The 12,625-nt window shown below is 36.4% G+C and overlaps 1 protein-coding gene across 1 annotated transcript; it reads right to left on the bottom strand.

Moving 5' to 3' along the window:
• Positions 1-1,203: 1,203 nt before the first annotated feature.
• Positions 1,204-10,214, bottom strand: LOC135212156 (uncharacterized). Its single transcript, XM_064245577.1, has 17 exons — positions 9,718-10,214; positions 9,370-9,600; positions 8,741-9,265; positions 7,984-8,568; positions 7,622-7,840; positions 7,098-7,385; positions 6,454-6,981; positions 6,092-6,310; positions 5,501-5,785; positions 4,734-5,384; positions 4,375-4,596; positions 3,904-4,224; positions 3,455-3,736; positions 2,720-3,301; positions 2,335-2,559; positions 1,729-2,199; positions 1,204-1,579 (listed from the first exon to the last, which is right to left on the bottom strand). Exons 1-17 carry the CDS (start codon positions 10,090-10,092, stop codon positions 1,346-1,348), a joined length of 6,243 nt encoding a protein of 2,080 aa, XP_064101647.1. The 5' UTR covers positions 10,093-10,214; the 3' UTR covers positions 1,204-1,345.
• Positions 10,215-12,625: the final 2,411 nt, after the last annotated feature.

Below are 12,625 nucleotides of genomic sequence, written 5' to 3' on the forward strand. Positions count from 1 at the left end.
TTGCTACCGGACATCATGATTTCTTCGTGCTTCTTTGAACGTTAGACCTCAAGACTTTGTAGTGACAAGCATATTAAAAAAAAGAGCAAAGAGTTTGAGAACTTAAGAGGGCATTGTGGGTATTAATTTTAATTAATCATTCTCCAAATGTTGATGTTAAGTTTGTTTAATGAACCCTAGGACTATCGGTAATATGTTGCGTCATAAAGAGAGATTACCTCCCTTAACGCAATCCGGCGTTGTCTACGTATATTTATACTTGCGGCCAATGCAATAGGCAGACTTACGTTGGAAACGCACCGCTTGCTGAACGTGAGATGTGATGCACATATGGGTATTAGTTTCTGTACAGGGTGTAAACTGTCCAACCCAGAACTATCTAATATTAGGAATCACGGGAAATTTTGTAAAAATAGTATAAACTATAAGGATTTCAAGAAATTGTTATCAAGTCCATACGAACACCACCTTCCAATTTTAGAATCTCTAGCAATAAAGAAACTAGTTCCCACCTTAAACAACCACTCTTCGTCTGTTCCCTTGTACATAGCTTAAACCAGGCCCTCCTTCTTGTTTACTTTCGATGCGTTTCCCATACAGCAATCGAACGTCGTTTAGACTTTAAGTTTTCTCTTTTAACTATTCCTAGTTTTAATAATGCCTTTACTTATTTATATATTTTTGTTTTATTTTATTTTATTTTATTTTGTAGAGTAACTTGTATTTCAGTGTTGTAACTTTATATTTATTACTTTATTCAATGTGTTTTTTATGTCAACAAAAATAGTTTATATCAGTTTTTTATCTTTTATTTTAGCCTGGACGATGAGACATTGGTCTCGAAACGTCGCGATACGAATACAGTGACATATTTTTAATGCTGTATTGTACTGATCGACAATAAAACCTATATAGCATGATATCTAGTTTCCCAGAAAACTGACCGAAAGTATTACGTACCAATTTTTAAGCTCTTGTTTGACAGAAAACGACTCCTCTCGAAACCAAATCTTGAAAATGCTTCCATCTATTAGTTTTCACAAAAGACATTTTGAATTTTCTGAAATAATTCTCTCGTATTTTCTCCTGTGGCCAGCGAAACACTCGGTTTTTCTTGCCGACATTAGGCAATTGGCAAAGGTAAATATCATTACATAAATAATTTCATGAGAATGTGTTCTTTAAGTAGGTAAGAAGGACCACTTTCGAATACAGTATTATTTATTAAGCAAAAAATAAATATATCCAAAGTAAGTATTGTATTTCATATAAATAATAAAAATACAAAGAATTTGTTATTACTGCCGTAAGTTGTGGTTGTTTATTTTTTCCCTCCCATTCGTATCTATGGAATGTCTCTCTTTGAGAAGACTATGTAAAGAACTCCATCTGAAGATAGAGCTGAAGTCGCTTCATTAACGTCAACGTTTGGTGGAAGAGAAAAGGATCTCTTGCAGGTCTGAAGGGAATGTGAGGATCCCACTTTCGTCTCCAGCTGACACTCGATGACAAGTTCCGTCCCTTCCAACACATAAACCACCGTTGATCCTTCACTGAGGCTCTCTGCGTCCAACAGTACCTGTTGTGAAAGGTCACAAATAATTAATCATTCAACTCTTACACTCAAGTTTAATGTTCAAAGTATTGTTATGCTATTGCTTACACAAGCTTTTATCTTGTGCGTGTAATATTAGGACTGAGAAGTTCATTTCAAAAGACAATTCTTACCTTGCAGCCGTACTGGTCTTCTTCAAGATGGAACGCCTGATTTTGCCAAGTAGGATTCTGCTTTCGCAGACATTTATACGTCTTGATGTCGCTCGAATGTCTGCAGGTTTCTTCTTCAGAGGACTGCATGAGGACCTTCTTTATGGCCTCTTGCAAAAGTCGTTGAGCCTCAGTAAAGAAAGAATCGTGGAAGAAATGTCCTTTCTTGATGAACGGGAGCATCGTGACCTTGATGTTGTTGTGTTCTTGGATGTCAGAGGAATCAGAATGGATCTTAAATCTTGAGAAAGTCTTACTGGTGAAGTCTTTGGAATCACTGACACCAACTATATCAGATTTGGCCTCTGAAGAGATACAGGCTCTGTTCTGGAGGAAATGTGTCGTATAAGCTAGATTTTCCTCTACATTAAGACAGTTTTGTGTTTCACCTGCATCCTCTCTTCGTTCCAGTTTATGACAACTGGAGTGTTTCTGGAAAAAGGAGAAAACTAAGTTGATGGAGTTGTATTTAAAGTAAGAAACTAAGGGTATACTGTTCATAGAATTAATAGATTCTTTGAGTAACAAATAAATATCATATTATACAAGAATTCCTTCAGTTTTTACCTGTTTAGAGAATTTGACTGCAAGAATTCCGTCAGAAGAAATTCCACAAAGTCCTGATCCTGAGTCAATACCACTTGGTAAAACGAATCTCGTAGAAAAGGTTTTAATCAATTCCAGCTCACTGTCACTTGCTACACAAGAATATTCAACTGACAATTCCTTTTCTTCTATGACTGAAACCTTGACCCTTTCTTTCTCCGAATAGCAGCTGACATCTAAGATGATCTGAAAGATAACATCAATTACTAATCTTTTGGAAACTTCCTTCAGCACTTGGAGTGGTAACAAATGTCCACCGTACATGGTATCATCTTTATCAGTACACTAGAAAAGGTACAAAGTCTCTTCATGAAAAATATACAATATATTATAAATTAAATCTTACCGTATAATATTCTTCATCCTCGATGAAAGTAGGTGCTTTGTTTTGATCAAAATGATCTATACAGTACAGTTTCTTGGTGCTTGTTAGTTCATCGCTAACAGAAGACAGACCTCCTGAATTGGGCGAAGATTCTCCCCCTCCCACCAGGAGGTGGAGACGAGCACTTTTAAAGAAAGCATCTTCAGCAAAGAGTCCCTTTTCCTGAAGTTTTAAGGTGACGTAGTTTTCAGGGCAAAAGTATCCCTTCACGGCCCTCTCAGCTACACATGAGAGTTCTTCCATCTCTTTTTGATGCTCGAGGTCACCAACTGATTCATCGGAATCCTTTCTTAGAAGAATTCTACCGTTTGCTCTGCTGCTTGAAACCTCATTCTCTTCATAGTCCTTGGCAGACCTTTGCTCTTCTTCTTCTTCTTGAGATGATGAAAGATGATTATGTTTGAAGGAGGTGATATTTATGTTTTCTTGCATCTCCCTTAATTCATCTCCTCCTATGGAATCAGAGAATTCGTCTTCTCTTCTTTTCATCATCAGAGTTTCCTCATTTGCAGAAGTTTCTTCATTTGAAGTTGTGGCCTTTTCCTGTAACATCAGAATAGTTTCCAAATGAAATAATATTCATATGATAAATGTCTAACAATGGAGAAGCAACATTTGTTTACATCGAGGATGCTCATGAAAATGTCAGTACAGAATGAAAGCAAATTTCTTACAGAATGAAAGCAAATTTCTTACCTCTTCTGAGATCCTCAGAGAAGAGTCAGAAACGAAGCAAGATGCCATCCCCATGTTAAAGGAACCGGAGAAACCTTCTTTGGTGAATTCCTCCATCTTATTATGTGAATCTAAACTTGGAACATTACCCGAATTATCAAGACCTCTTTGTAATGTCTGATTTAGTTCACATGATGTTTTCAAAATATGGCCTTTCTCTTTTTCGCTGGACCCTTGGACGCTGAATATACCATGACATCTCTCATCAAACTTGAGCCCAACATCCAACGCATCAGATGTATCCTGTGAAACATCAACAAACACGATTTGAGGCTTTTCATCAATAGCAGTAAATAAGACTACAATGCCTTAGAAAATAATACTAAAGAACCTAATGTAACATCTATTTGCTGTGACAATTCTGGTTACTGGTTTATGAAGCGAAATAAAGATTGATGAACTATACCTACCTTTATTGTCTCTGGCTTAGTATTATTGTTGGTTGAATGGCCAGTAGAGAGAGAGTCGTGGATGTCCCCTGAGAGACCAGTTACTTCAGCTGACAAATTACGCTCAGCAGATCTCTTGGTCTGTGAAGAAGTGTCCACACCACATGAAGCTCTATGTCCACCCGTCACAGACTTCATGAAGTCCTTGCTGTCTGTATCGCTGGTGTTAATGTTTTCTACAGTGGTAGACAGCATCATTTCTCCATAATCAGGACAATCATCGCCACTGATACAGATATGCAGTGTATCGTCAGTACTTATCCTTTCAGCAGCAGAAGTAACCTGTAAGATATAAATTGAGAAAGTCATCATATGAATGTGAACCAATGTGTATACTTTTGTATTCCATTCTAGGAATGAGAGAAGTACGTAGCTGAAATCCATAATTTCACTATCCTAACTAATCTTGCTGAAATCCATAATTTCACTAACCTTGGAGAAAGCAATTACTAGGACGCCATCCTCAGAGGTCGCACAGTGTCCAGATTCCACATCAGTCCCAGGAGGCAAATCCAACCGTTCAGAAAAGGTTTTGACATCATCCTGCTCTGCTCCATTGGTCACTGCAGAGCCTTTGATGAGTACTGCATTATTGCCTACTACCTCAAGTTGCAACTCTTTCACATTCGCAGATTCACTGACATCAATGATGATCTGCAAATACAGAGACGGACGTTAAAACTGACAACTGAATAATTATTCTGTTTTCATATAATTTTGATTAAGTACTTTAATAATCATGACAGTATTTTCATAAAGGAATAACTGTTATTATTTTAGTTAATGCTTACCATGAACTGATCTCCATCATCGATGGAAGTAACTGTCTGGTTATTATCCCGGCAATCCAGAAAAGACAGATTCTCTTCGTCACTGAAATCTTCAGCAATGGAAGACACATCTCTTTCCCTGGATAAAAGTTTCCTTTCCTTCGCCTGCAGTTTATGACGAATATTTTGAAAGAAAATGTCTTCATCGAAGAGTCCCTTTTCTTGGACATTGAGAAGGATGCAGCTACCCGTGGAGGAGGTTTCCTCGTTGGTTTCTTCAATTACAGGTGAGGCTGACACTAAATTATTTGCGTCCAAGTTCTGGTCAGAGAATGAGGACGAGTTCACTGAAGTATCAGCATCCTTTTCGGACTCTAATGCTTCGCTACTTCCTGCCTTATGTTGTTGATACTCCAAGAAAGAGCTGTCCTCGGACTGTTCTGTGTGAGTACTGCTTTCGTGACATTCACTCGAATTTTCCTTTCCTATGAAGGTTTCTTTATATAAGGAAATGTCATTTGCTTTGTTCTCTCCTTGAATTTCTACTGATGGTGCAACAGTTACACTTACGAGGGCATCTGTCTCATTGTATTCACTTGAAATCGACTTTCTTAATTCTGACGGACTTTTTGGAGTTTTTGATAGTTGTTCTTCAACGCTACATGGCTGTTCCTGCAAGGAGAGATTGTTTTTATGATTAACATCGATGGCATGCAAGAAGCAAGGTTTGCATTTCATTAAATTTTGATTAGATTGCTAACACTAAAGTATAAAAAGCAATATATTACCTTATTGGATTCCACAGAAGACATAGAGGTACAAGAGTCTAAAAGGTTTGTTGACACTTGATCGGAAGTAGAAGAAAAACTTTCTTCAATAAACGTATCCTCTTCCTTGGAATGTGAAGAAGAATCCGGTTCATTGAGATGTTCTGCACTGACAACTGTAGCCAGACTGGAAGCGGATGATTCGGTCAAATTCCGCTTTCTAATTTCAAAGGAATCATCATTTGCTGAAGTGAGAAATCCTGCCATGCCATTATCCTCTTCAGTGGTCAATTCGTTCAAATTTCCCTGTAGGACAATCAAAAGATAATTGAACATTCCTGTAATATATCATGAATCTAGAATATATATATATATAGTATATATATATATATATATATATATATATATATATATATATATATATATATATATATATATATATATAGCAACATTTATTCAGTAACCATACTGATGGACAGTAGAGATTAAAGTACTTGTGAAATAGGCAAGGGGAAACTTTAGTTCAGCAGTCAACTTATCAAAACAAATAACTCGTATTAATAGAAAATGTTTCCTGTATTTGGACACTTTTTGGCTAAATGTTTGAAGTACCTTTTTCACAACAGTAATCATCAGAAACCCGTCAGAAGATAATAATGCTGATGTGGCCACATTGGATGTTTCCTCTGGAAGAGCAAAACGTTTGAATATCTCTGAGACTTGATGGTCACTCTCGTGTTGTAGTGGTTCTCTCACGACCTGGATTTCGTTTCTGTTCTGCAGGAACACAGCAATTCCAGTTCTTCTCAAGGTGGAGACATCAATGACGATCTGTGGGTATAATTGTTGTTAAAGATGAATGGTACTGATTCTACTTTTCATCTGAAGTTCACTGATTAAGAAAATAGCATACAAAAAGCCACAGTAGTTCACGAATATTAGACCTTAACAAGTATTTGTAAATATATTTGTACCTTATAATGAGTATCATCATCTTGAGTTGCTGAAAGAAGTTCATTGTGATTTATTGCATTTTGTTCATGCAACTGCCTGTAGAAACTTAGTAAATCTTCATCTGAAGGCACTGCATTGTATTCAGACAAGGTTTCACGAAGCGTAGATGTCATGGCTTCCCTCATGGAGACAAAGTGTAGATCCTCAAGAAAACTGCCCTTTTCACTGACTTCCAGTAGGACAGAACTTTCTGAAGCAGACGATTTTGTATGCATTTCATCAGAGTCAAGACTTTGCTTTCCTTCCATTACAAAATTTTCGGAATCATCTTCTGAATGATGTACATCCCATGCAGTCTTCTTTTCAACGACAAGCTGTATCTTCTCACAGCAAACTTCTTTGAATGGATTGAGAAGGCCATCAGATGTCTTATGCCGTAACGTTCTTCTGTGATCATACGCCGTTCTGTCACTTGAAATCGACTTTCTTAATTCTGACGGACTTTTTAGAGCTTCTGATTCGTGTTCTTCAATGCTACATGGCTGTTCCTGCAAGGAAGGATTGTTTTTATGATTAACATCAAAGGCATAGAAGAGGCAAGGTTTGCATTTTATTAACTTTTGTTCAGTTTATTACCAGTAAAGTATAAAAAGCAATGTATTACCTTATCGAATTCCACAGAAGACATAGAGGTACAAGAGTCCAAAAGGTTTGTTGACACTTGATCTGAAGTAGAAGAAAAACTCTCTTCAATCAAAGTATCCTCTTCCTTGGAATGTGAAGAAGAATCAGGTTCAGTGAGATGTTCTGCATGGTCAACTGTAGCCAGACTGGAAGCGGATGATTTGGTGGTCAAATTCTGCTTTCTAATTTCAAAGGAATCATCTCTTGCTGAAGTGAGAAATCCTGCCTTGCCATTATCCTCTTCAGTGGTCAATTCGTTCAAATTTCCCTGTAGGACAATCAAAAGATAATTGAACATTCCTGTAATATATCATGAATCTACTAGAATATATATATAGCAACATCTATTCAGTAACCATACTGATGGACAGTAGAGATTAAAGTACTGGGGAAATAGGCAAGGGGAAACTTTAGTTCACTTGTCAACTTATCAATACAAATAACTCGTATTAATAGAAAATGTTTCCTGTATTTGGACACTTTTTGGCTTAATGTTTGAAGTACCTTTTTCACAACAGTAATCATCAGAAACCCGTCAGAAGATAATGATGCTGATGTGGCCACATTGGATGTTTCCTCTGGAAGAGCAAAACGTTTGAATATCTCTGAGACTTGATAGTCACTCTCGTGTTGTAGTGGTTCTCCCACGACCTGGATTTCGTTTCTGTTCCGCAGGAACACATCAATTCTAGTTCTTCTCAAGGTGGAGACATCAACGACGATCTGTGGGTATAATTGTTGTTAAAGATGAAAGGTACCGATTCTACTTTTCATCTGAAGTTCACTGATTAAGAAATTAGCATACAAAAAGCCACAGTAGTTCACTAATATTAGACCTTAACATGTATTTGTAAATATATTTGTACCTTATAATGAGTATCATCTTCTTGAGTTACTGAAAGAGGTTCACTGTGTTGTATTGCATTTTGTTCCTGCAACTGCCTGTAGAAACTTAGTAAATCACCATCTGAAGGCACTGCATTGTATTCAGACAAGGTTTCACGAAGTGCAGATGTCATGGCTTCCCTCATGGAGATGAAGTGTAGATCCTCAAGAAAACTGCCCTTTTCTCTGACTTCCAGTAGGATAGAACTTTCTGAAGCAGGTGATTTTGTATGCATTTCATCAAAGTCAAGACTTTGCTTTCCTTCCATTACAGAATTAGGTGAATCATCTTCTGAATGATGTACATCCCATGCAGTCTTCATTTCACCAACCCGCTGAATCTTCTCACAGCAAACTTCTTGGGAGGGACTGAGAAGGCCTTCAGATATCTTATGCTGTAACGTTCTTCTGTGATCATATGTTGGTCTGTCACTTGTCTCTGTGTCAGCCCCAGCAACCATGACAGTTTGATCAACATCTTTCTTGTGATCATTTACAGTAATCCCATTTTCCAGTAGCAGTTCTTCATTGCTGGTAACTGAGAGCGACTCTGTAGCTGCCAAGCCCTGTGAAAGACAGCAGAAATTACATCAGGTGTTTATTGACTTGAAGAAAAGGAATATTACCAAAAATGTTAGTTGCTGAAGGTCAAACATTTGTAACAAAAGTTTTGGTTTTGATTCTTGAAAATAAAGTAATTAATCAATGTAAAATTAATAAGAAAGTTCATTGGAATACCTGTTTCTGAGTTTGCCTTCGTTGAACTATTGATCCCTCAGCCTCAGTTGAAAGGGTAGCTTCAGAACTGGCTGACGTGTGATGATTACTTTGCCTCTGCACAGAGGATAACTGCTCGCTGCTGCTTGAGCACTCTCCTGGTTCCCTAGAACAGGCCCTCTCCTGTTTTCTCTCTGCTATGTCGTCTGATTCCATCATGATGATGGGAATGATCACCTCCTTTGCCTTTCTGCCTTTTTCCAAATGAACATTTGACGTTAAAGCCTCAGGTACAGAATCAGAAGCACAATTCACATCAAAAGCTCTTGTCTTGAAAATGGAATTGGATCTTTTCATTTCTGAAGTGTAATTCTTGTTCATACAAAGCTGTTGGGATTCTTTCTCCTTCTCCTTCACAAGAGTTGTGCTCCCTTGGGATGGTTCTGTGAAGCTTGGTTGAGCGACAGTTGTGCAATGTCGAGAGTTTCTTGTTTCTGGAAGGATGTTTTCTTGTAAATAGCGTCCACTTCTTTCGCAAGTGATTATCTGAAAGTGCAGAAAGTGATGGTTATTACAAATGCTATAAAATGTTACAGCGAAATATAGTACTAGCAGCATGGTCATTATTTATTCATCAAAGAATGACTAACCTTCGTAGGAACAGTGATGATCAGAATTCCATCGCAGGAGAAAGTGGCGGAGATGGCATCCATCTTGGCGTCGTCTGGCAGGGAGAACTGGTAAAGGGTCTTCCTTTGACAATGGCGACAGACATTCATCTCTCCTTCCTCAACCTTTGATCCCTCAACCACCAGACGCCTTTGGCCAGCCACTCTCACTCGGACGTCTTTCAGCCTCATGCCAACAATGTCCATCCTGATCTGGGGAGGAAATAATCATAAGATATGCTGCACAGCACTAGAGGGTGATACTGTTTACATTTGTGCATTAATGTAAAACTGTTCAGGTAGTAGCTCAAATAAAGTCAAACAGCTTACCTCATAATCTCCATTTTCGGAAACAGCAGCGTAAATATTCTTCTCTTTAGATTCACCGGAATGTGCACTGACTCTTTCATGCTCGAATTCTGTTCTGGAAATGGCTCCTTTGCCAAACCAGGAATCGTCGACGCCTTCCGTCATATCCCAGTCGTCGAGAATCCTCCTGACTCTGTGGTGGAATCGCTCCCGGGCATTTTCGAAGAGAGAGTCGCTGAAGGAAAATCCCTTTGAAGTGACCGAATGAAATCTGTCTTCGCTTTCGCTTGGCTCTCTCCTGAAGTCACTGCTTTTCATCACTTTCGAGGAAGACGAAGAGGTCGCTGATGACGTTGAAGCGACGGAGTAGGAGGTCACGTTATGAACTGGTGCCATTTCTTGACGGTATAGATTATGTCTTGTCTGAATATCTGCACTGCACAACAGGCGACAGTCTTGTTCGCAAGATGGGAAAACTTTGAGAGAAATCGGAATGTTGTTTCGTGTGAATTACTCTTGATACTGGCACTCTTGGGCAGTTTCTTCTTATATATACCCGGTAAAACTCTTGCCCAGTGTGACGTGTCCGGTACATCATGAGGCTATTTTAGCCTGACTCGGAGTGCCTTGCCAAAGAGTAGCGTACCTAACATTCCTTTGTTCTTAGTGTTATACGGAAAAAATTATAAATAAAGTGATTAGCCGGTAATTGAGGATTGTTTCTTCATTTTTGGTAACAAGTATCATTATACTGGGGGTTTAATTTGATAGTATATCAGTATCAATATCAGTGAATTTCTTCCTTCTAATTTCCATCATATTGTGAACAAAATATATCACAGAAAAATTAAGTATACTTGAAGTGAAGGATAAAAAGATACATTGAAATTGGAATCAATTTTTAAAAGTATATCTTCTCTCTGTAGGTACTACCTGGAACTGAAGTCTATTTAGCGATGACTAAAAGTTTTTTTCCCTTATATCATTTTCTGAAACTTATTTTTATTTCACAATTTCAAAATATATTTATATTTCTAATGGCCACAACGACCTCGTAAATTTCCAACTTTCTTGAACAGTTATTGATTCTCTTATCCATACATTGTTAAAATTTCAATGTGGCTGTTAATGATATATAAATATTACTAATAACCTCTCGTTCTTTTTGTCTTTTTTTGCAACCGGCCTCCTTAGAAGACAATCACTTTTCTCACTATGTGCTGCTTCCAATGGCACACAGTTCTGCATGAGTCCTGGAGCTACTTCGCCATCTAGATTTCCAGGTTTCTTTTCAGGGATCTTGGGATCGTGCCTAGTGTTCATATGCTTATGGATACAGTTGCCTCTGGCTTATCCCATATCCTTCTTATTTCTATTTTCAGGTCTTGATACTTATAAATTTTTTCTCTTTCTTTCTCATCTAATCTGGTGTCCATGGTACTGCGACATCGATGAGTGATTATTATTATTATTATTATTATTATTATTATTATTATTATTATTATTATTATTATTATTATTCAGAAGATGAACCGTATTCATATGGAACAAGCCAGCAGGGGCCGTTGACTTGAAATTCAATCTTCCAGAGATTATGGTACTCGTTAAGAAGTAAGAGGTACCTGTCACTTTTACCAGGAAGATGAGACTCACTTCTCTACTTCCTAAGACAATTCTTCGTCTCGCTGTGATACAACGGTGCAAGTTGGTCTGGTCAGCCATAATAGAATTCATCAGAATTCAATATTCTATTTCTCGTTGTGGCGAATCGCGTTGGAGCATTGTTGCCGGATGTTGCTGGAACCTTCTTGGAAGGTGGAAGCTTCATCATTTATTCCCCACCTGGATAAAAGGCTTACAGAGGTACTAAGCTTCTTCAAGGTCAAGAAGTTAGGACACCGCAGTGGCTATTAAATACACAATATGTCACGTAGAAGTGACCATAGGTTATATGTATATGTATATGGTTTATGTATGTATGTATGTATGTATATTGTATATATATATATATATATATATATATATATATATATATATATATATATATCTATATACAGTGGCACTATAGAATGGACTAGAAACGTCCTGCCATGCCACTGATATACCTGGACCTTGCGTGATACATGTATGAAGGAACTCCCACCCTGACACACGGTGTTTAGTTTTGAACCGAAAATATATAACCATTTTCTTCACTGTGTTAAAGAAGGGTAAATTCAAATTCAAAGTATTTATTTGATACCTAAATTATATTGATGATGCAAGTTAAAATTTTATTTATTTTTTCATCTAATATACATACATATGTACGAATGAATGTGTATATAATGATATATATATATATATATATATATATATATATATATATATATAGATAATATATATATGTTACATATATATGTAATATATTATTTTCTTCACTATGATAAAATAAATGGTAGATTGAAATTAACCGTAATCATTTATGCCTAAATTCTGTTAATGATATAATCGAAAATTTATTTTTCGGATCGGATTAAGTAAATACGTATGTATGTATGTATTTGTATATACACTATATAGGTGATATATATATGAGTATGTGTTTACATATATATATATATATATATATATATATATATATACACATGTATATATAGAACATGTATAAATATGTATATATATGTATATAATATATACAATATATATTTATACATATGTCTGTGTGTGTTAATATTATATATATATATTATATATATATATATATATATAGATATATAGTAGATATATTTTTATATATATAATATTATACCACATAGACCATATATTATTATATTATATATATATATATATACATATATATATATATATATTTTATATATATTTGAATACACATTCATTCGTACATATGTATGTATATTAGACGAAAAAATAAATTTTAAATTGCATC

Source organism: Macrobrachium nipponense, chromosome 40 (genome assembly GCF_015104395.2).
Source record: "Macrobrachium nipponense isolate FS-2020 chromosome 40, ASM1510439v2, whole genome shotgun sequence".
In the NCBI taxonomy this organism is placed as follows: Eukaryota; Metazoa; Arthropoda; class Malacostraca; order Decapoda; family Palaemonidae; genus Macrobrachium; species Macrobrachium nipponense.

What these genes read in the sequence shown, in the direction of transcription:
- LOC135212156 (XM_064245577.1), bottom strand. Translation starts at nt 10,092, where the DNA reads ATGGCACCAGTTCATAACGTGACCTCCTACTCCGTCGCTTCAACGTCA. An exon ending in CTTCTGTGGAATCCAATAAG is followed by an intron (nt 5,385 to 5,500) that starts GTAATATATTGC and finishes CTCTCCTTGCAG; the next exon opens with GAACAGCCATGTAGCGTTGA. An exon ending in TAGTAATTGCTTTCTCCAAG is followed by an intron (nt 4,225 to 4,374) that starts GTTAGTGAAATT and finishes TATATCTTACAG; the next exon opens with GTTACTTCTGCTGCTGAAAG.